The following is a 24,605-nucleotide window of genomic DNA, read 5'->3' as shown; positions in this document are numbered from 1 at the left end:
CCATCCCTTAATAATAAGGACATTGGACACAACACAAAAATTATAATGCGGAGTTAGTGGAGAGATTGAAAGAAACAATAACTAAAGTTTTTTAAAATAGTAATTGAAGTATTGTTAGTAGAGATAATATTGTCTACCTCATATATTAGATGAAAATTTGCTAAAAATTAAAGTAGACTAATTTTATGGGATAGATAAAAATAAAATTGAAGTGCAATAACTAAATTGGAATCCAATTCGATGATCAATAAGCAAGTTATTTTTTTCTCTTGAATTACATTTAACATTCATATATCCAAGTCTTACCAACTAAGACATGGTTGATCCTTGTCAAAGAGCATGTGCTCTAAACACATAACGGATCAACTTGAGTTCCAACGTAGCACCCAAATGCTGGACTTCTTGACACGTGATTTTCCCCATGGTTGCTAAAAAGAATAAATAAATAATAATAATATCTCAATTTGAAAAAAAATTAGCATTACTTTATTATCACAATAATTGTAAGGATTATTAACCTAATAAATACTTCGCTATTTCATTCTTTTTTCAAATTTACTCATTTTACACTTTTAATAGATATTCTAAATCTGGTGTTAAAAGTAAGTGCATGGAGAATAAGATACCTTCCATACAACTGATTTTTGCAGCGGGATAGACGGCCGGCGTCGATTTCCGACTGCTTGACGTTCCGGCACTCGATTTGGAACATAAAACCCTGCATCTTATTCCCTCTGTGCCCTTTCACGTACACATCCACCACCAGCGCGTGCGCCTCCGATTTGATCCACAGATCCCGCCCCCCCGCCGCCGAGTCCTCCATCACCACCGCCGTCGAATTCCTCGGCGCCTGCTGAAATTCCGGAACCGAATGCCGCTCGCCTCCACGGACGCGATCAGCTTTCTGTACATCAGCTTCGTCCTCTTCCCGCCGTTGAGGAGGACGGTCCAGATCCGCCGTGGAATTCGCCGCGACGAGATCAACGTGGATCCGCTGGACACGCACCTCCGGCATCTTCTACTTTTCAACTGAACTACTATTATTGGCTTTGCTCTATATATGCTGCTGCAATTAGTTAATCAGTCAATCACAGTAATTTACTTACTCTGTTTCAATTTTTGTGGATGGATTTCATTATTCCTATATTAAAAGCAAGTTTGGATGGACAAGATTGATTATACAATATGAAACCTCCTACTAACTGTCTAACCATCCAACAAACTCAGAATCTTCAACATATATACACTTGCCCACAAAAGTAAAATATTTCATTCAATAGTTTCGAAACAATTTGTAATGTAATACTGATACCTGTTGAAGTTGAATGATTGTACAAAGAAACAAGGACAAATCTCAACAGTTGTTAAAGGAAAACATGAATGAAACATTGACACATTCACACTCTCATTAAACATGTGCACCTCCGGCCGACTGTGGCACCCGGGGGAGCGTTAAAAATCGAACCTCATTCTTGAACTTGAACAAGAAGAATAGGAAGAATCAAGGGGTCTGCACATTAGACTTATTTTCATCGGAAGACGGCCGGTTCTCGGAGTCCGACTGCCGGACCTCCTCTACCATTCTAACGACGTCATGCATGGTGGGGCGCATGTCCGGCACCTTTGCAACGCAAGCCATTGCAATCTGCAGCATCTGCACCAACTCTTCCTCAATGTTCTGAAACCTCATGAGCTCAACGTCAAAGACCTCCGCCGTCCACTCCTCTCGGACGACTGACTGGACCCACCGGGGGAGATCAACAATGTCGTCCCGCGTGGGAGACTGGATCGGCTGCTTCCCTGTCAGCATCTCTAGTAGGATCACTCCAAAGCTGTACACATCCGATTTGTGAGTGTGCTTCCGCGTCTCGATGATCTCCGGCGCCCGGTACCCTGCCTGACGCGACGCAGCGGCCGGGTAGTTCATAAGAGGGGCGAGGCCAAAATCGGACACGCAACCATCGAGATCATGGTTGAGGAGGACATTTGAGGACTTGATGTTTCCATGAGTGAATTTCGCACCACCAGTGGCGTGCGCGTGCGCGATCCCTCTCGCAGCACCGAGGGTTATCTTCACTCGTGAATCCCAATCCAGTGGAGCTCTCCCAGAAGCCACATTTCCTGTTTTTATAGGAATAGCAAAAGCAGACAATGAGAAAAAGGGTGTATCTAAATTTACTTCTTATTGTCAAAACTGTGAGAACTCTTGCACTGATCAAATTTCAGAGAGAGGGAGAGAGAGAGTACCATGCAATAGACTTGCCAAGCTACCATTGGGATAGTAATCATAGACCAAGAGCTTTTCATCCTTGGAGTAATAGTAAGCACGTAAAGGGACGATATTTGGGTGCTGTCCGACTCTCCCAACTACTTCCATTTGCTGTTCGAAGTCTTTCTTCCCGACGATGACTTCTTTGAGTCTCTTCACAACAACGGTAGTCGACTCCTCCAGCACTGCCTTGTATGCAGTCCCAAAGCTACCCTTCCCTAGTACTTCGGCCGAGGCCCTCAACAAATCCTCGAGATCAAAGTTATACGAGCACCCTTCAAAGAAAACTAGTTTGTTTTTCTCGGGTTCTTGCACCCCACTGCCAAACTCTTCACTCGGTTTCTCTGGTCTCCCGACACCCGAAGACTTGATCTTGGGGGCCACGCCTTCTTCGCTCTGCTTCCTCTTGCAGCAGCAGAGGAATGAAATGAGAGCCACGAGAAATAGCAGCACTGCACCTCCAACTGCAATAGCAATTATAGCTCCCAACGAGAGTTTCTTCGTGGGGGCTTGTCTCCCCGTAGGCGGAGATGGAGCAGTGGGGCCAGGAGAAGGTGGAGAAATAGGGGAGCAAGGATTGAGAGGCAGTCCACATAGAGTGTTTCCAATGAATGAAGAATTAGGAAAGTTATTTAAAGAAGAAGGAATGCTACCATTGAGTCGGTTGTAGCTTAGGTTGAGACGCTTGAGATGTGGGAGGTCAAGATCGGGAATAAGCCCCGAGAGTGAATTGTTTTGGAGGCTCAATGCTGTAAGATGTGTCAGGTTCTGAAACGTTAGTGGAATGCTTCCAGTCAATGAATTGAACGAAAGATCCAAAACTGCGAGCCGGGGAGGGAGCAAAGATGGGATTTCGCCAGAGAAGTTGTTGTTTTGGAGGAAGATATAGCGGAGAGAAGGGAGCGAAAGGATATCAGGAGGAAGGCTACCACTAAGGCGATTGGAACGGAAGCTTAGAACCAGCAAGCCATCGAGCTTCCCGATAGTGTCTGAGGGAATTGGACCAGTAAGTCCAATGCCTGGAAGGCGTAGACCAACCACACTATTTCCATCTGCGCTGCAATTGACTCCTGTCCACGACGAGCAGATAGGAGAACCAGCATTCCAGTTGAGTTTCCGGCCATGAGGTACGGCTGTAGAGAATGCCAAAAGGGCTTGACTGTCTGAGCTCAAGTCTCCCCACGCTGGGGGAAAAAGAGCCACAAAGATCAAGAGATGACATAGCATTACATGGAATGAGCAGCCCTTCATTAGAAAATTCTCCCAAACATTCAAACAGTCCGAGCAACGAAGTTTTCCTGAAAGAAAAGCAAAAATTAGTTTGTCAAGTGAAGACAAAAGTAAGAAAATCTGCAGTAAATCCAAGCTATAAACGTTAAGCAGCTCGTTGAGGAATAAAGAAACTAAAAGAAGACGAGAAAAACCCTTTTCTGCATGGTTACAGTTATAAACACTAAGTTTCAAGGAAATAGAAGAGCCACAATGACGATCACATCTTTCCAAAAAAAGGAAGCATCTCATATGGTGCGGCACTTTTAACTCGAGACATTATTACGTTAATGCAGAGACAAAAAGACAAGGCTGTCTGCTAGAGGCAAAACTCACAAAGCACATATGGTTTAATAAAGTAGAATGTTTTGAATTCCTCATTGTGGCCAAGATGGTTTTAAAAAACACCCCTTTGGCTACCTAAAAAGAGCATTTGGTGCTAGAATCCGAGGTATCCATCACACTCAACACATCAAAGGCGAAGCATGCTGTTGACAACACATCTCTATAAAAGAAGAAGTTGTGGAAGAGCTGAAAATGAACCCAAGCACCAAAAGGGAGAAAAAGGTGTGTCAAACAAAAAGGCAAAGGCATGCAGTCTTTTTCCAACAGTCTTGTAGCTGACTCATAGTACTTTAACAAGCTTATTCAGTAAGAAAGTGGATTAGCAACTGCAGCTAGTGCCCAAAGAAGGAAGAGAAAAGGGGATAAAAGCAGACTTAATCATTAACAGAATTTTTACATGTACATTAATGTGTATCAGTAAGTTCAGAGTCTAAAACAACAAAATTCAACTTCCCCATGTACACTGCATCAATATCCTTAATTTGAAGCATGATACCACAAACAAGATTACAGAGTTTCTGTAGAGTTAAGAGATCTCCACTGGCAAGGTTTAAATCTCACACACACAGAGAAGGAGAAAGCAGAACAAAAGGAAGAAAGGCATGAAAACAGAATCCTAGAGATTATTCTTGAAGAGAATTACAGAGTAAAAAAAGGAGCTTTATAGGTTAGTTGTTAAACAATGTAGTCCCAATATATCTTCACAATACAGTAATTCTAAGATTTGTGAGTTGCAATTGACGAGGGAGGCTTCTGTTGCATCAAATGCAGCAAAAAAATGGACTTATTCAGTAACTATTTAAGCAAAATAGAACTAACATAAACAACCTCTGAAGCAAGTACAAGTCTCTCTGACTCTGATCTGTCACTGAGCATTCTTGCCTACAACTAACCAAATTGGCAATAAACACACACAGAGCTAGAGAGAAGGGTTTTGCACGACTACCTCGAAGCATGCCGAAGAGCCCAGAAAATTCTAAATTCTCCAGCCAAGAATGTTGAAGAGGGGTGCCTGTTTTTTTTCAAGAATACTGGACTTGGGTGTAAAAATCTGATCTTTTTGTTCCAAACTTCAAATGGGGGCTGAGAGTGAAGTGGAGCTCACATAATAAGCCTGGCTGAAGCAGCAGCATTTGCAACTGCGTTTTAGCCAACAATTCACACCATGAATTGGTGAATTCTAAGATCTGGGAGCGTAAATGTAGCAAGATATTATTTTTAGCACAAGTTTGAGCTGGGATTTTTTTGGGGCTCTTGATAGAGAGCTGGAAATTGGAAAATGAACAGGAAAGAATTGAAGAGGGGGGGGGGAGAGAGTATTGTCTGAGGTGGTGGGCAAGAGTTAGTGAGTGAAGTTGATTCACCTCAACCACTTTAGAGGAAGAGAGGAGAGGGAATGAAGTTGGTGAAGGATAGGATGGGTTTTACTGTTTGTGTATGTGTGTGAGAGAGAGAGAGACAGCTGAAAATTAATAAATTACTTTTGGACAGCGTAAAAGAGTAAAGACGCGATCTATCTGTCTAATAATTTAGACTATTTTGGATCTGCAGTATATTTCGATTGTTAGACTGATAAGAGTCCCTCAACAACGGAGGAATCACCGCACCAGGCTGTGCATGTCGACGACACTGCGAGCACAAGTATTGAAGACACAAGATCAGACGATCAGGTGGATGGACATAGCAGAGCTCGTCGTAAACGGAGACCACCTATTCGTTTCCAGGATTACGTCGATCATTAGTTGTCTGTTAGTTTGGTTATTTTGTATAATGTAATAGACTAAGGAGTCGAGCGTGTTATAAGCTCTATCTCGGGTTTTCTTTGTGGTTCTTTCCCGAGAGATAGGAAGTTGAACCGCCCTAGGATCTAGATATAAAAAGGGAACTTGTCAACACACTTATTTTATGGAATGATAAGTTTTTTTCCCACAGATTGCTAATTTCTTTTCTTTCTCTCAAATATCCAACGACCTGCCTGACGGAGGAGACCTCCGCACGCAGCTAGACATCGACGTCGAGTCTCCTAGCCGTTTGTCTTTGCTTCTGATACGATCAAGGTCGTATCATTTGATGCTTTCATTGAGTTTCTCATGTCGACCAATGCTAATGATGTACCTAGTTCCAGCCGTGAACAGTTCGGTATGCCGTCAACCGACGAAATCCGGCGAAACCAAGACATACCTACTGTGGCAGTTGCCACTTCAGTTGGTATTCCTTCTGGTCAACTAGACTGGATTATGTCCACCATAGCTACCTTGGAATCCCGAATGGCAGCCGCTGATCAACACGCGGGTAGTCACCGATTTCAAAACCGTCTAGAAACTCATATTCCACCATATGTAGTTCCTCTTTCCACGGCAGTTCGTACCACTCAACCACTTCAACATCCACTAAACACAGCAGTTACTGACAATCACTACCCACCACAACCATTCATAACTTCCTTTCACTGTCAAGATGTACCACCCCTTAACCGTCCTCCAAACACCGGATTTCTACCACCTCAGCCACCTCAACACTACATGGCTCCATCGATGTATGGCTCTGATCCTTGGGGTTCCTATCGACATTATTCCTCAAATATTCCTCAGGGCAGTCAGATGCTTCCACAATATGGCCATTTCTCTTCATCGGAGCGTCCAGTGTATTCGCCGTTGCCGGGTCCACGTCCTACTTCGTGCTGGTATCCCTCGAATGATAGATTGCCACGTGGAAATCAATCCCATGATCAACACCGTGGGGTTCGTTTGGATCCTCCACGTTTTGACGGAACAGACACATCAAATTGGATTTTTAAAATTCAATATTATTTTGATCACATGATGATGCCAGATGCAAGTCGACTTCACTATGTCGTTCCTTTGTTTGACCCACCAGCTTATGAATGGATTAAACATTATTGCTCCAATAATGATTATGTCACGTGGCAGGATTTCTTAAGCGAAGTGCGATACCGAATCGATCCAGATTGTTATGAGAGCTATATCGGCTTAATTGCAAAATTATGCCAAACGGGCACGGTCTCTGAGTATCAGCTTGAGTTTGAACGTTTGCAGAATAAACTCTCGGGGGTTCCTGATTATATTCTTCTTCCCATCTACATAGCAGGTCTCAAACAACCGCTTCAGAGAGAAGTTAAACTCCATCGCCCTTCCACACTTGCAGCGGCTTTTGCCTTAGCCAAGGAGTTGTCTGCCTGTCGTCCAGATCAACTTCCATCAACGCCCAATTTTTATCGAAAACCATGGCTTTCACGGGAGTCAAGAGCTCAATACAGCCCCCCCTGTTCCATCCCAACAGCCCAACTCTTCTGCTCAGGGTGCACGTCCATCAGATGGTCGACACCGGAGTCGTGATATGGGCAAGCTGCCGGTGATCCGGCTGTCGGCATCGGAAAAATCAGAACGCTCACGACGTGGTTTATGCTGGTATTGTGAGGATAAATGGGCTCCGGGCCATGTTTGTAAGCATAATTTTTTAGCTTACATGGGTGTTGATGATGATGAGCAAGAGGAACCGATTTCAGAAGTGAGTTACCAGAAAACAATGTTATCACGGCTGCTCTATCACATCTCAATACAGTCGAGGGTCGAAAGCGCTCAAAAGCTATTCATATGCGAGGTTCTATTCAAAATAACGCAGTCACCATCCTTGTGGATACGGGCAGCTCCCATGACTTCATTCATCCTCGTATAGCTGAACAGATAAGTCTTCCTTTGACAACTATACAACCTTTTCGTGTTTATGTCGGTAATGGAGAATCTTTACTTTGTTCTCATGTTAGCAAAAGCACGATGCTTGATCTCCAAGGAAACTTATTCTCCATCGATTTGCATATATTGCCTTTCCATGGTCCGGATATTATTTTGGGAATGGAATGGTTGGAGTCATTGGGTCGTGTAACGCACGATTATTTAGCCCGGACTATGGAATTTCTTCGAGAGGATACACTGGTTGTTCTCCGTGGATCGACACCTTTTCCAACCCGGATCTCCACCTCTGCACTGACTACTCTAATGTCACATACAGATCATGTTGATCTTTTTGAAATTGTGGGTATTCCCGACGATTCCACTGTTGAACAGCCACATCCTCTGATTGAATTCCCTCCAGAATTGCCTCCTACAATCCTTCAATTGTTGGAACAATTCTCGGCGGTATTCAGTGTTCCAGATGGCATGCCACCGCTTCGAGCATTTGACCATCGCATACATCTACTTCCGGACTCCAAGCCGGTCAATGTCCGCCCCTATAGATATCCATATTTTCAGAAACAAGAGATCGAAAAACAGGTGGGAGTAATGCTCGAGCAAGGAATCATACAGCCGAGCCAGAGTCCTTTTTCTTCACCGGTCTTATTGGTTCGAAAGAAAGATGGATCATTCCGTTTTTGCATTGATTATCGAGCTTTAAATCGTGCAACTATTCAGGATCATTTTCCAATTCCAACAGCCGATGAATTGTTTGACGAATTGGGTGCAGCGCAATTTTTTACAAAATTGGATCTTCGATCAGGCTATCATCAAATTCGTATGCACAAGGATGATATATTCAAAACAGCTTTTCGGACTCACGATGGCCATTTTGAATTTCTCGTTATGCCCTTCGGTCTAACGAATGCGCCCTCAACTTTTCAAGCGGCGATGAATTCTATCTTTCGCCCTATGCTTCGAAAGTTCGTCATTGTGTTCTTCGACGATATTTTAGTTTATAGTCTTTCCTTGGAGTTTCATTGCAACCATTTATCTGAAGTTTTATCTACTTTAGCAGGGAATCAGTTCTTCATCAAGTTGTCAAAGTGCGTTTTCTGTAGCACTACTGTTGACTATTTGGGACATATTATTGTTGACGGATGTCTTATGGCTGATCCTGCAAAGATTGAGGCAATGGTGTCATGGCCAAAACCATCCACGGTGAAACAATTGCGGGGTTTCTTGGGTTTGACAGGTTATTATCGTCGATTTATTGCCCATTATTCCATGATCGCAAGTCCATTAACTGATCTATTGAAGAAAGACTCCTTCCATTGGACTTCTGAGGCCGACGAAAGCTTTGTGACTCTTAAAGCAGCGATGACATCAGCTCCGGTCCTTCATTTACCAAATTTTGATCAAACATTTTATGTTGAAACTGATGCTTCGGATTTTGGTGTTGGTGCTGTATTATTGCAGAATGGTCATCCGTTGGCTTTCTTTAGCAAAAAGCTTGGTCCCCGTCGTCGAAGTGCTTCGACTTATCACAAGGAACTCTATGCTATAGTTGAGGCGGTGCAGAAATGGCGACAATATTTGTTGGGGAGAGAATTCGTCATTAGAAGCGATCAGAAGAGTATAAAGGAATTACTTCAACAGGTAATTCAAACACCGGATCAACAGTTATACGTTCGGAAGCTTATGGGCTATAAATTCAGGATCGAGTACAAGTCAGGAACTTCAAATCGCGTTGCTGATGCTCTGTCGAGGCGTGACCCAGATCCTGACGAGGCTGCTCAATTACTCAGTTTGGTGGCACAGCCGCTGCCCATGTTGTGGGAGACTTTGCGTGCTGAAACAGCTGCTTCTAAAGTCCTCAACCGGCTTAAAGATTCCATCCTTGATGGTTCTGCACCTCCACAACTTTCTTTTTCGGATGGTCTGGTCTATTTTAAGAGATGTGTGTATGTTGATCCGCTATCTCCTTCTCGTGCTCGTCTTTTAATGGAGCATCACAGTACTCCGGCAGCTGGTCATCCAGGCGTAGATCGCACTTTTCGCCGCTTGGCTGCGGGGTTTTATTGGCCAAGGATGCGCAAAGAGGTTCGACAGTTTTTTGCGTCGTGTGTTGACTGTCAGACGACAAAATATTCCACCCAGAAACCGGCGGGTCTTTTGCAACCATTGCCGATTCCTAAACAGGTTTGGGAAGATATTTCTATGGATTTTATCTCCGGCTTGCCGCCATCCCGGGGCTACACTGTTATTATGGTCACTGTTGATCGTCTTACAAAGTATGCCCACTTTGCCCCGTTGCCGGCTAAATTTGATGCATTGCGTGTTGCTCGGCTGTTTATTGAGACGGTTGTCAAACACCACGGCTTCCCCAAAACTCTCGTATCAGATAGAGATCCCATTTTCATGAGCACAACTTGGGAACATATGCTCCGTTTAAGTGGCACGAAACTGAATTTTACGACCGCTTATCACCCACAATCTGATGGTCAAACGGAGGTCCGAAACCGTGGTCTTGAGCAATACTTGCGTGCCTTCACGGCGGATAAACCATCTCAATGGGCAAATTTCTTACCATGGGCTGAACTTGCTCTTAATTGCTTTCACAACGCCAGTCTTGGGACCTCCCCGTTCCATGCCTTATACGGACGAGAACCGCCTCTGTTGGTTGCAACACCGCCGTCAGCTTCTACTCCTCCGGCTGTAGCGGATCTCATCAGGCAGCGTGGTGAATTACTGGTGCAATTAAGGAGTAAATTGGAGCGTACACAACAGCATATGCGTGATACTGCAAATAAACATCGTCGAGATGTTCAGTTCAATGTTGGCGACTCTGTTCTCCTCAAGCTCCAACAATACCGCCAATACTCTGTTGCGCGACCACAATCTGCTAAATTGGCTCGTCGTTACTATGGCCCCTTTGTTGTTTCAGAGAGAATTGGTCCTGTCGCCTATCGCTTGGATTTGCCTCCTCATTGCCGAATTCACAACGTGTTTCATGTGAGCTTGCTTCGGTCCTTTGTACCTGGTTCTACCAGTCAGCAGCCAACTGATCTTCCGGAGGAATTTTTTAACTCCCGACCCGTGGTTAAACCCACTAAACTACTGGATCGACGGGTTGTATTACAGAATGGGAGGTCTGTAGAACAGGGTCTGGTTCGCTGGTCTGAGGAGGACCTTGATAAGCCTACTTGGGAGCCGATTAGCGTCTTGGTCCGTCGTTTTCCTTCCCTTTTCCTTGAGGACAAGGATTTGTCTATCCGGGGGGGAGTTGATAAGAGTCCCTCAACAACGGAGGAATCACCGCATCAGGCTGTGCATGTCGACGACACTGCGAGCACAAGTATTGAAGACACAAGATCAGACGATCAGGTGGGTGGACATAGCAGAGCTCGTCGTAAACGGAGACCACCTATTCGTTTCCAGGATTACGTCGATCATTAGTTGTCTATTAGTTTGGTTATTTTGTATAATGTAATAGACTAAGGAGTCGAGCGTGTTATAAGCTCTATCTCAGGTTTTCTTTGTGGTTCTTTCCCGAGAGATAGGAAGTTGAACCGCCCTAGGATCTAGATATAAAAAGGGAACTTGTCAACACACTTATTTTATGGAATGATAAGTTTTTTCCCACAAATTGCTAATTTCTTTTCTTTCTCTCAAATATCCAACGACCTGCCTGACGGAGGAGACCTCCGCACGCAGCTAGACATCGACGTCGAGTCTCCTAGCCGTTTGTCTTTGCTTCTGATACGATCAAGGTCGTATCATTTGATGCTTTCATTGAGTTTCTCATGTCGACCAATGCTAATGATGTACCTAGTTCCAGCCGTGAACAGTTCGGTATGCCGTCAACCGATGAAATCCGGCGAAACCAAGACATACCTACTGTGGCAGTTGCCACTTCAGTTGGTATTCCTTCTGGTCAACTAGACTGGATTATGTCCACCATAGCTACCTTGGAATCCCGAATGGCAGCCGCTGATCAACACGCGGGTAGTCACCGATTTCAAAACCGTCTAGAAACCGCTGATCCCGAATGGACTTTAAAAATATTACCAGTAGTCCATGGACTGGTTTATCTCGAAATTGGTCCCTTTGCACTGTTTTCAGACGAAAATACCCTTTTGAGGGTTTGGGCAATTTGGACATTTCAAAATTTTGACTTTTCAGTGGTGTCAGTTGTGCAGGTGGTGTAATTGATGTGTGACCTTATATTTCTCTCTCTTTACACCTTCTCTCCTCTATCTCTCTTCTCTTCTTCTTCTGGTTTCCTCCGCAACAATCGCCGGTAACAAGAATCAAGAAATCAAATGGAATGTTTCAAGGTTTATTTATGGTTGTGTTATCCGAAGTGTGGGGTTTTTGACTTGGTTGGGCAGAATCGGCGCAAAGGTGGGGTTGGTTGGAGGAGAGGACGAAGTTGATTTCTTTGATTTACTGGGTTTCCGTTGTTTATTTCATTTGTATCCATTATCGTGAGTTTGAGCAAGTAGTTTTGATAGCTAGATTGCAGTACATGATTATTGGGGAAAATTTTGATTGGCGTCAATTTAATTTGATTATGCGTTTTCTAAGGTCTATAACAATCAAATTTTATGAAGTTTGAAGTTTCTGATGTTGTAGTGAATGAAAAATTGATTTGAAATTTTATTTGATGCACTATGAAATTAACGTTGTCGGAAGTAGAAGTATGAAAATGGGCATTTAAATTTTAATTCGACAGGTCCGACGTGTGGTAATACACGAAATCTAGAAATAAAACTAATCGTACCTAGTAATAATATAGTGGCTACTGAGATGGATCATGTTGGAAATCCTACTTAAATTGATGTTGTTGGACATCTACTCGAATGGATCTTGTTCGACATCTTCCACCTATTGTTCCCATTCCATTGCCCATTCGAATGAGTGTTGATTTTTCGACGTCGCTGTCATAGTTGAGCTTGAGACAACTGTGACATTGGCGGCAGTTTTTGAGACCAGTGCTGAGAAACGAAACTCAGATTTGGATGGTGTCGGCTTCGTTTCGTTTGCATTTTGGGGTCGCTTTAATCTTGCAAAGATGCTTCTCAACTTTTCGTCAGACAATTGTCCACCAATGACTGGATTTGGATTTGGATTTGTGGTAGTCTCCATTGTGTTGTGTTCAGGCGTATGTATTTGGTTGTACAGATTTTTATATTGGTTGATGGGGTATCATTAAATGAGTTAGTTGGAAGTTGGAAGATAGATGAATCCAATGCGTCTTAACGTCTGATATGATACATAAATAATTTCAGATGCAGTATATGAAAATAATATCAAATTGGTTACTGATAGTTAATATCACATGTCATACATTACTGATAGTTAATATCACATGTCATACGAAACTAATATCAAATCTACTGCACAAACTAGTACAATACAGAAAATAATAACAAATTGTGTACTAATAGTAATATCAGAAGTAGTAGATGGCAAAGAGTACAACACAAAATAATAGCATACTTCGTACTAATAGTGTACGTCAGGCTCTTCACTTCCATCACCACTTGCTTGACTGCGTTAGCTGTTGGGTACTAAAGGGTCATTCTGACGAATCCGTCTATTGTGCCCAATTTGTCCACACCGACCGCATGAGAGCACTGCAGTTCGCTTTAGCGATTCAACTCCATTCTCGTGAAGACGTACCGCAACAAATCAAACTTGCATTCTTAGTGAAAGACGAACACCACATATGATACATATAATCTGAAAAAAAAAATATGTGTTACATGTGGCTGTTCTCTCCTCAGTTTCCTAGGGTGCCCACGTTGCCTTTTGGTGTTTGGAGGGTCCAGTTCAAAACCAACCTCCGAAGACCTTGACCAATTTTCCATACCATTGACAGGGTACAACACATGCTCATATAGTGCCGCCATGCTGGCCCTCGCGTAAAATGATGATACATAATTAGTCAGAGGGTGCTTACAACTGAGTATGGATGCTGCAGCATGCACGCAAGGGAGCCCACTGATTTGCCAAAGCCTACACGTACATGTCCTATTGAGCATGTTCACCACAAACTGGCCAGCAGGCCCAGAGACCTGGTACTCGTTTTCCCCATTCCACAAGGCTCTCCAAGAAGTAGAGTTGGATCCCGCCTTATCAAGGATCTCTTTTATGACATGTGATACGGGGTAGTTGTAGTTCTTCACCCACTGACCTCTTATCTAGATGCGCTCCAATTGTTTTGTTCGAATTTCCTCCAATAACGCCAGAATAGGTTTTCACGTGCCTCAACGATCTTAGCATTAAACGTCTCACACATATTGTTCAGCTGCAGAATAATGTCGACATTAGACGATGGTAAATCTTGATTCACAACCCAAAACAGTGTTATATACTTTAAACATGTGTTATACACTTAAAACTTGTTTACATGTGTATCACATTTTGCATGTCCAGAGAAGCGCGCCTTAACCCATTTTTCTTTTGGTGCCGCACCCACCAAATGCTCATAGGCAGCCTGGTTGTACACCCGAAGTTCATCCAATCTCTGCTCGAAAACCTTCACAGTCGTGCTATCAGATATTTGCCACATCATTTTATTCAACTCTTTACCTGAGAACCGCTTCTTAAAGTTGTTGTACATATGCTGTACACAGAACCTGTGCTCACTCTACGGATACTTTCAGCAATTATCTTCGACAAACCCTGTCCATATAAAAACGAAAGTTGTTACCTAACAAGTTATAATATGATATGAAAAAATTTCCAATTGCAATACTTACCTTCTGCTGATCAGACATGAATACATATCGATGGTCGTTTTCTATTAGCTGCAAGTCCTCATCCAGATGATCTTGAAATCATTTCCACTACTCATAGCTTTCAATTTCACAAACAGCCCAAGCTATAGGCCACCAGCCATTGTTGTGATCAATCCCGAGAGCAGTCAATATTTGTCCCTTATACGTCCCCTGCAAAAAAACATGCGTCAAGGAAGATGATAGGTCGACAGAACTGTGTCCATCCGATCTTTAGTGGCCCTAGGCAAATATAAATTCTGAGGAACCTCGGACTTGAGCTTGGTGTACGTCTATGCTTCTCATAATGTATCTGAACAGTCGAACTGGGATGCATTTGAAGCAGCTCATTCTTGTAGTAGAAGAACTTCTTGTATTGCTTGTCGATGCTTCCAAATATGCCTTTGAGTGCGTGTCCCTTAGCCTTGTATGCCTTCATCCGAATAAGTTTAGAACCAAACTGCCCATCTACACATTGTCTGATTGCAACCAATGGAATTTGCGGATTTGCTTTTATCTTCTCAGTGAACTGTTTCCCCAACCACTTAGCAGTGATCCATTTATTTTCTTGAACCTCTGAACATGTGTGAATATGCTCCCTGTTCAATGTTTGCACCACATAGTCCCCATTTTTTCCCTTATGCATGTACACAAACCTAGCGCACTCACCATCAGCCCCACGACACACATCTCTCATTCTTGTATCATCATTCACTTTGATATGAACGGGCCTCTTCGACATCACGCCATATTGTTGGAGGATCTCTCTAAAGAAGTCTCGGCTACCGAAGATATGTCCAGCACTAAAGTGTGGCAACTGATCAGTGAGTATGAACGGTTGTTTCACCACAGGACTACGCGTAGGTGCTTCATCGTCTGAATCAACATCTCTCACCTCGGCATTGGCTATGTCATCTAGCATGTCAGCATCTTCAGCCATCTGTTGGGCTTCATGATTGTGAGTATCTACCGCAGGGGAGAATTTGCGGCGTTTAGTTGTCTTCGAGGTAGATTTGGATGCGGCTGCGACTCTCTCAACCTCACGTTGCCTGGTCATTTCTTCGAAATAAGACGCAAACATTTGCTCATCCCGACACATGCTTGCCAGAGAAATGAACTGGTCGAAGTCTTCGCAGTCATCATTACTATGCATATCAAAACCCTCGTTGTGTAGAGGGCAGTCGCCTATGTCTACGTCGTCATCGTCGTCATCGACCTTACCGTCTTGTAAATTTATGTTCACAGCCTCCTCAGGTGCAATTCTTGTTCCTCCATTGTTCACATCATCAGCACCATTTGTAGTTTCTCCTCTCTGGTTTTCCTCTGTGTTCACCTCCTCAACCACAGGTTGAAATCTTGTTCCTCTTCCATTGTTCCCCTCCTCAGCATCAGTCAGCCGCACAAGATACTACTCAAACACAGCTGCTGCTTCAACAAAGTCTGGCACAAAATGCCATTCTAAGTGTGATTTAAATGGCACGTAATCTTTCAAACCATCCATAATTGGCCTGTACATTCATCCTCTATCTGTGCATTACCAACATATGTAACTGATTTTGGTTCATCTACTTGTTCAACTACTTCAGTTGGCTGCAAACTCAACCAAAACGCATTTGTTTACCACATCAATCCCCCCCCCCAAACCAACACAACATAATATCAAAATCAATATGCTATGCATGAAAACTAATATCAAAATTAATACAAAATCATTGTGAAACAAAACAATATTCAACTTCAGACACAAAACTCAAAATCAATCACAGGACAGTAACAATACCTCATCAACATTAGATTGGGCATCCTGAGATGCATTTTGAACCTCATCTCCAACTGATGGTCCAACTTGATCTTTTAGTCCTCCCACTCCAAGTACTTTCTCCACCTACCACATGCATACCAACACAACATAATAGTCAAATTAGTAACTATGCAACCATAACAATCATAATGTATTCAATTCAATCCTAAAATTAAATCTGAATATCTATCAATGGCAGTACCTCATCAACATGAGATACATCTACATCAGATGCAGTTTGAACTTCATCAGTTTGTTCAACTACTTTAGTTGGCTGCAAAGTCAAAATCAATATGCATAAAAACTAATATAAAAATAAATACAAAGGTAGTGATTCACAAACAAAACAAAATACAATTCAATTTCAAAAGAAAAAAAAATCAATTCTTCAATATCAATGACAGTACCTCATGAGCATGAGTTTGAGCTTCATCAGATGTTTTTTCAATCTCAGCTCCAACCTGAACCTCATCTCCAACCGAAGGTCCAACCTGATCTTGTAGTCCTTCCTCTCCAAACACTTTCTCAACCTTCAACATGCATACCAACACAACATAATATCAAAATCAATATGTTATGCATGGAAACTAATATCAACAACAGTCTGCATTAGTAACTATGCAACCATAACATCATATCATAATGTAGTCAATTCAAAAATAAATCTCATTATCAATAACAGATGCAGTAACATTACCTCATCAACATTACATTGGGCTTCATCAGATGCACAATGAACAGATTGAACATCATCTCCAACTTCATCTTGAAATACTCTCACTCCAACCACGTTATCAACCTACACAACACGCATACCGGCACAACATAATAGCCAAATTAGTAAGTATGCAACCATAACATTAATTCCATCCTAAAATTAAATCTCAATATCAATGACAATACCTCATCAACATGAGACACATCTACATCAGATGAAGTTTGAAAACTAATATCAAAATACATACACAGTACCTCATCAACTTGCGATTGTGCTACATCAGCTTGTCCAACCGCATGGTCTACGTGTCCTTGTAATCCTCCTACCCCCATGGGCTTTGTCAACCTACAAAATACATAGCAATAAGTATGCAGTTAACTTATATGGAGAAATAACACATTTAATACCTGTTGTACAATATCAACATCATCTTCCTCCATTGCATCACCAGCATTAACATCTCCAACATCATCCTACAAGGTAATGTCCACATTTAGATGTGGTAGTTAATATAGTTATAACACAAACAAATATAACACCAAATAGGATACCTGAACCACAACAAATTCGTCCTAACGCTTTCATTTTCTCTTTCTTTTGCCTTCCATTCCTCACGTGCTTTCACCAAGCTATCAACGAGGTAGTCGTCAAACTCGGTGTCATGTTCATACCAACCTAAAAAAAGTGTTTGTGGAAGAGCCTTTGCCTTCTTCCTAGCCGGTTTCGGTACAACCAAAGGGGGCTCCTCTATTTCTTCAATCACAACATTACTAGACGATTTCGACTGCAAAATTTTTTTAAACAACTCAATTTGGTCCTCCTGCTGTCGTGCCCGAGCGTCTGCAGGTGTCATCTCAACCACGTAAACGTGAACGAGCCTCGATTTCGAGCTACTAGCAACCTTCGTAAATCAAGAGACATCATCTTCTTCGATGAGCAGATAAGGAGGATGCCCAATTTGAGTCCCCACGCACTCATCATTGAAATGGGGATGACAATAATAAGACTCACATATAGCGTGTCTTGGATACCCAACTCTGACCATCATACTTGCCAATTCGAACAGGTCAAACTGCAGTATGCTCACGTAGTCGATGTAGTTTAATAATCCAGTAATGTAATCTCTAGCGCGGAACACACCATGGTGGTGAAGGGCAATTGTAAAACAATCGGGCCTATTCTCTGTTCAAAGTCGCGCAAAACAACAAAATCCATTAATTCAAAAATGTCTACCATTTTCGGATGCATAAAATCAATTAATGTTCACAGAACCCTAACCTCAACATTACATAATTACAAATTCTTCATTTTTTCAAGTACATAGCAGAACACTTTTAAATATTTTTTTTTACCATATTCAAGCTCCGGGTAGAAGATGGAGATATGTCCACCACGGAGTTGCCATGTCTCCTGCTCAAGGTCTATTATCACCTGAGGACGGCTAGGGTCAGCACCACCATTGTTCCTTTTATTTCGACTCGACCCAGCAACATCATTGTTGGACGTATTTCAACTTGACCCAGCACCATCATCGTTTTTCTTCTTTCGTCCCCTTTTTTTTCGGTGGCATCACGGTCGCTGATTCGTCCCCTTCAAGATTGTGGCCGGCGATACAACTTTTGGAGAGTGGGCACCGGTGATTTGCTTGGTCACAAGTCACGACAGAGAGGAGTGAGAGTGCGAAAATGCATATGTTAGAAGCAGGTGAGAGGAAAATGAGAGGGAAAATGAGAGGGAAAATGGAGGGTTGGTGTGAGGGAAGGAAGATGAACGGTTGAAAATGGTGGGAAGATGGAAGGGTTTCTCTAAAGTCACTCAAATTTTCCCCTCTCTTTCTCTACGTGTCAACACCCCATATGTGTATATATGAGAGTACATGCAAATCCGGGTGAGGCTGACAGATTGAAAAAGTTAAAATTTTGAAATGTCAATAAAATGCCCAATACTCAGGGACTAAATATGATATTTCTTTAAAACCCGATACGATATTAGTTTTTGAAGTATCTATCCTATTTGATATTATTTTATGCGTATAGTACACTATTGTACTCAATGTTTTAAAAACCGGACCGGACCGGACCGGCCGGTTCGACCGGTCGGACAGTTGGACCGTGAACCGGAAACCGGTTTCTATTTTCTTTTCAAAAATTTTTAAAATTTGTTGTTGGTAGAGGTAGAACTCATGACCTCTCTTCTAGTTAAGAAGACCTCTACCACTCCACCACATGGGCTCATTGAACAATTTGAACATTAAATATTTTTGTACATTAACCAATAATTTTATCTACAAAAACTAATAATTCATTTTAATTTTATTATTCTTTAATATAATTGTTAATTATAATATATATAATTATCATCCTTTATATTTTAATGATGCTCTACTTACCACCTATATTATTCTTAGTACCATATAAGATTCATTATTTACTATAAATAAATTTTTTATATTACATACTTAATTTATATACCCTAGCTATTGACATTAATGAATAATCTTATCTAAACTAATTAATAAGTACTTAATTCGTATTTAATTATATATTATTTTACGAAATAAATTTTCTTAAATTAATATAAACATTCTCTATTTTAATACATGAAATATTAAATTTTTTATCTAGACTAACTAATATTAAATATATATCTGAATATATTTACTAAATTTTAATATTATTTATATTTATACATCACTAATTATCTTTAAGGTTTATGTTTTGTGATATATTATTAATTGTAAATCATTTACTAAATTTAATATATTTTTTTATATATATTTGCAACAGTAAAACAGTTAGACCGGTGGTTCGACCGGTTGGACCGGTTGAACCGTGAACCAGTAACATCGCCGGTTCGCTTGCCGGTCCGGTTTTTAAAACATTGATTGTACTACATCTGATGGCCAGTTTTGATATTATTTTGTGTAGATTTAGCTGTATAGTATACTACATTTGATATTGTTTTTGAAACCACCTCTAATAACCAATTTTGATATTTTTTGTGTTGTTTTATCCGTATAGTATACAACATTTGATATATTTCAACAACTCAATGAGATTTCCAACGAGATATAGTACTCCTTACTAGGTACCCTCGTATACCCATTTCATACCCATCGAAGAATACCCATTTCCGCCATGTTTAATTTCATTGCCAAATTAAATTGTTCAAATCACAAAAACTAAAACTTTCAACTTCAAAAAAATCATACTACATAAATCAAACAAAATCAAATTACATCGATTTAAACACTTCAAAAATTTCACCAAGATCACGTACTTCAAATTACAATTCTTCTTCGCAAAATGTTTTTTCACCAAATTTTTCCCCCACACTGCAATCTACTTGTCAAAACCTACTTCATCAAACTCACCAGAATGGCTACAATGAAACTAACAATGAAAACCCAACAAATAACACCAAAATACAATCTTTCCTTCCACCTTCACACCGCTTTGCATATACTTCAGAATCAACCCCGTCTTCTCCTCCAACTTCGTCTCCACGCCCACTGTTCCGAACCAAGTAATTGCAACCTTCAAAATCCACACACTTGGGATGACACCACCGAAAATAATTGCAGCCTCCAACCTTGCCCTTTTTATCGCAAACGAAATACAACATTCCATTTGATAGCTTCTTGCGTCGACAACGATTTGGAGAATCGCTCTTTGCCGGCTCATACATTTTTCGTACTCAAACCGGAGCCACCTACAACCATTCCCTCCTCCTCCATCAGCCGAATTTTTAACGGACAGCGAAGACATGAAGACAAGCTCGACGTTGCGGAGGGAAGCAGGAACAACAAGAAGAAGAATCGCGTCGAGATTTTACGGAGGGAATGGTTGACACAAGAGGAAGAAGAAGAAGGGAAGTGAGATAGGAGAGAGAATAGGGTCATATTTAAAAGAGAGGCAAGAGAGAGAGAGAAAACAATGATGACAAAACCTGCACAAAATCAATGATGTGCTGACGCAGTGAACAGTAAGAATTTTGAAATGTCCAAATTTCCCAATCCATCAAAAGGATGTTTTCGTCTGAAAACAGTGCAATAGGACCAATTTCGAGATAAACTCTTAGTCCAGGGACTACTAGAGATATTTTTAAAGTCCAGTGACTATGGGCGAGATAAACCCATAATCTAGGGACCATTTTTATAGTTCACTCTTTTAAAATATGTAAGCTAATGCTACTCCCCCCGTCTCATAAAAATATGTGCACTTTTCATTTTCGTTTGTCCCACAAAAATATGTGCATTCCATTTTTGAAAAATTATATCAATTTAATAATGTAGGTCTCACTGTCCACTAACACTACTTTAACTACTACTATTCACCTCCTCTCTCTTACTTTACTATACAATTCTTCTCATCTATCTTACTTTACTAATTTTTTCTTAATTCTCGTGCCTTCCCAAATACACATATTTTTTTGGGACGGAGGGAGTACTATTTTATGGATATCCAATCATACTATGCATATTTAAGAATTAGGGGAAGGTACATATACTTGAATAGCTTTTGATGGTAGAAAGTTTAAACTGTATTGATAATATCATTTTAAAATTTTGGTATTTTTTTTTAAATTAGCTTCAAATTATTGTAAAAACTAAAGGTCCTATATTTCAAATGTTGACATTAGGAATTGTTAGACAGAATATATGGTCAGATACTCAAATGATTTATATATCATATTTAATTTTATTTAATCTGTATTTTTTTTACAGACATTCATGCGTATTCCCACAATATCTTAATTTAACCCAATATTAATCTATCTTTAGGCCATCTGCAATGGCGCCTAGCGCACCGCCTAGCCCAGCGCTGGCGCTAGGCGGTCCATTGCAACCGCCAGCGGATTTCGGAATTAAAAACCGCCGAGCGCTCGGCGGTTTCGCGGCGCTAGGCGGTGCGCTGGGCGATCCGCTCGGCGCTATTGCAACGCTGTGGATCGCCGAGCGCATCGCCCAGCGGATTTTTTAATTTTTTTTATTTAATGTTTTTTTATGAAACTCATTCTTGGTTATTTCTCTTTTATAGAGACATCCATGAATGTTTTAAGTTCCACTTTTGATGCGGGACAAACTCATTCTTGGTTGTTTCTCTTTTATAGAGACATCCTTGAATGTTTTATGTTCCACTTTCGATGTGGGACAAACTCATTCTTGGTTGTTTCTCTTTTATAGAGACATCCTTGAATGTTATATGTTCCACTTTCGATGTGGGACAAAACTCATTCTTGGTTGTTTCTCTTTTATAGAGACATCCTTGAATGTTTTATGTTCCACTTTCGATGTGTGACAAACTCATTCTTGGTTGTTTCTCTTTTATAGAGACATCCTTGAATGTTTTATGTTCCACTTTCGATGTGGGACAAACTCATTCTTGGTTGTTTCTCTTTTATAGAGACATCCTTGAATGTTTTATGTTCCACTTTCGATGTGGGACAAACTCATTCTTGGTTGTTTCTCTTTTATAGAGACATCCTTGAATGTTTTATATTCCACTTTCGATGTGAGACAAACTCATTAATGAGGATGTTGTAATGTTATTTTAATTTTAATGAAGTGTGTTTTTTTAATTAATGTACTTTTTAAAATTTTAATATTATTATTGAATTTTCCCGTATATGTGTGGTAAATTTAATTCCGTATTTTGTGTGATTGTTAGTTATTTGTTTTATATAATTTTGAGTGATGTGGCTAGGCTATGACTGGGCTATTTGCTTGTTTTGATGATGTGGCAAGAGGATTTTTAGTGTTGATGATGTGGCATGAGGAGTTTGTGGCTAGGCTATGGCTGGGCTATTGCTGGGCTATTCCTATTGTGGATGGCCTTATGGTAGTAGTATAAATTTTCTTTAACTCAACTATAACACTTTTATTAAACATTTAGACAAAAAGATATTCATAAAGGTGGGGTGTGATCAATTGCTAACTTTCTTAAGTTGCTAACTTGCTAACTCATCATCGCAATGCATTAAAAATGTCAACACAATGACATTAAAATGTCAACACATGATTTTGTTGAACTTCAATATAATGTGTTGACATTTTTAAAACACTGCATTTATGAGTTAGCAGAGTTAACAACTTAAATAGTTAGCATATGATAAGAGTGTTTGTTAGCAATTTGTTAGGTGTTTGTTAGGTATAAAGTGACAAATCTATTAAAAATATATGTTGACTGTGATATGAGTGGTCTCATTAAAATAAAGTAAGTTAATTACGTGCTCCATATTGCATGGAAAATGACGTTTGTATTTATTTGATTTTGCGGGGACTTATATATTAACCCCAAATATTTTGCTGTCTGTCCTTTTAATCATTTGGCATGTAGTATTATTCTTTTACTATAATTTATCATTGGGATAACATTAAAATTTAATAAAAGACCTCCTTTATATATTGCTTTCTCAGTAGCATAGGATAACCGATAAATTATAAATGTCGTCAAACGGAGTTTGACTGGGACACTTGAGATGTTTTTTAAAAAGGATTTCAAATATTGCTTGTTATTATAGTGATGATAAAGTTAAATGAACGAAAACGAATTCAAATCCTTTTTATGAGAAAGGAAACAATTTAAGCAACTGAAATTTGTAGAGGATTATTTTTCTAGGAAATATTGTTATTGCTTAATTATCATGATAGTCTATCCTAATTTGGCACACTGCGATTTTTGAACGGAACTAATATTATATAATTAAGAAATTCAGTAAAAATAAAAATCACAAAAACTGAATAAATATATTTATTTATTTTTATACATATCACGAGTACAGCACGTGATCATTTAATAGGTTTATGACATTTACTATATACACATAAATGCATACTATAGGTGACCTGTGACCAATGTGCATTTGATTACTTGTTCATCTAAGCATACTTTTTTGAGTAAAGGCCGAAATTAGTCGTGAACATATGTCCATTTTACGATTTTGGTCATATATATTATTTTTTGAATTTTTGCATTCTGAACATTTCAACTCGGATCATAATTAGTCCTACATTAACAATTTCGTCAATTTTTAAACTGTTTCAACCCTATTTTGACTGGTTTTGATGGTTTTAACAGTCCCATTCGGGTTAAAACCGTTTAAAAATTGGTCAAAATCAGGTTAAAACCATTTAAAAATTGACGGAATTATTAGTGTAGGACCAATTGTGATCTGAGTTGAAATGTTCAGGATGCAAAAATTCAAAAGATAAGTATATGACCAAAATCATAAAATGGGCATATGTTCCGAACCAGTTTTGGCCTTTACTCTACTTTTTTTAAATATAGTTTTTTATTTTAATACCTCAGATATTATAACTTTCAACACTATCATGTGTAAAACTTGATTTGTTCTTTTATGTTTAAATTAAAGGGATAAGGAAATCATTGAGGTTTTGTTATCATGTAGTAGTATAGAATTTGTAAGTCTAATAATCAGAGCAACAATTTATTAGAAGTGTTAAAATAAAAGGTCACGTTGCCAAAAATAAAAATCATTTGAATTAAATAAAAACCAATTGTGCTCCAAATAAATTGTAGAGGTTCAGAGTAGCTTACATTCTGCATCATGCGTGATAATATGTCTAAACTACTGAATATGTAGCTTATATACTTATAGCATGTGTGACAATATGTCTAGACCAACGAATTTTTATTTCTATACTTTATACAATCATATTCATATTCATATATACTATTCCCTCGTCCTATAATAATTGTCACTA

The 24,605-nt window shown here is 40.1% G+C and overlaps 2 protein-coding genes across 3 annotated transcripts; both read right to left on the bottom strand.

Annotated features, from left to right (window-relative positions):
* Nucleotides 1-264: 264 nt before the first annotated feature.
* Nucleotides 265-1,128, bottom strand: LOC121762675. The gene is made up of 2 exons (XM_042158634.1): nt 627-1,128; nt 265-428 (listed from the first exon to the last, which is right to left on the bottom strand). The coding sequence occupies exons 1-2, from the start codon at nt 1,013-1,015 to the stop codon at nt 347-349; spliced, it is 471 nt and encodes a 156-aa protein (XP_042014568.1). The 5' UTR covers nt 1,016-1,128; the 3' UTR covers nt 265-346.
* Nucleotides 1,129-1,277: 149 nt separating this feature from the next.
* Nucleotides 1,278-5,335, bottom strand: LOC121762674 (probable inactive receptor kinase At5g58300). 2 transcript variants are annotated; one of them, XM_042158632.1, is made up of 3 exons: nt 4,827-5,335; nt 2,248-3,567; nt 1,278-2,121 (listed from the first exon to the last, which is right to left on the bottom strand). In XM_042158632.1, the coding sequence occupies exons 1-3, from the start codon at nt 4,837-4,839 to the stop codon at nt 1,502-1,504; spliced, it is 1,953 nt and encodes a 650-aa protein (XP_042014566.1). In that variant the 5' UTR covers nt 4,840-5,335; the 3' UTR covers nt 1,278-1,501. The 2 variants fall into 2 exon arrangements, with proteins under 2 accessions (XP_042014566.1, XP_042014567.1); XM_042158633.1 differs by having other exon boundaries at nt 4,830-5,335.
* Nucleotides 5,336-24,605: the final 19,270 nt, after the last annotated feature.

This window comes from Salvia splendens, chromosome 13 (genome assembly GCF_004379255.2).
Source record: "Salvia splendens isolate huo1 chromosome 13, SspV2, whole genome shotgun sequence".
Lineage (NCBI taxonomy): Eukaryota > Viridiplantae > Streptophyta > Magnoliopsida > Lamiales > Lamiaceae > Salvia > Salvia splendens.
Note: the sequence above shows the minus strand (reverse complement) of the source record. Positions and strands in the feature narration are given on the sequence as shown.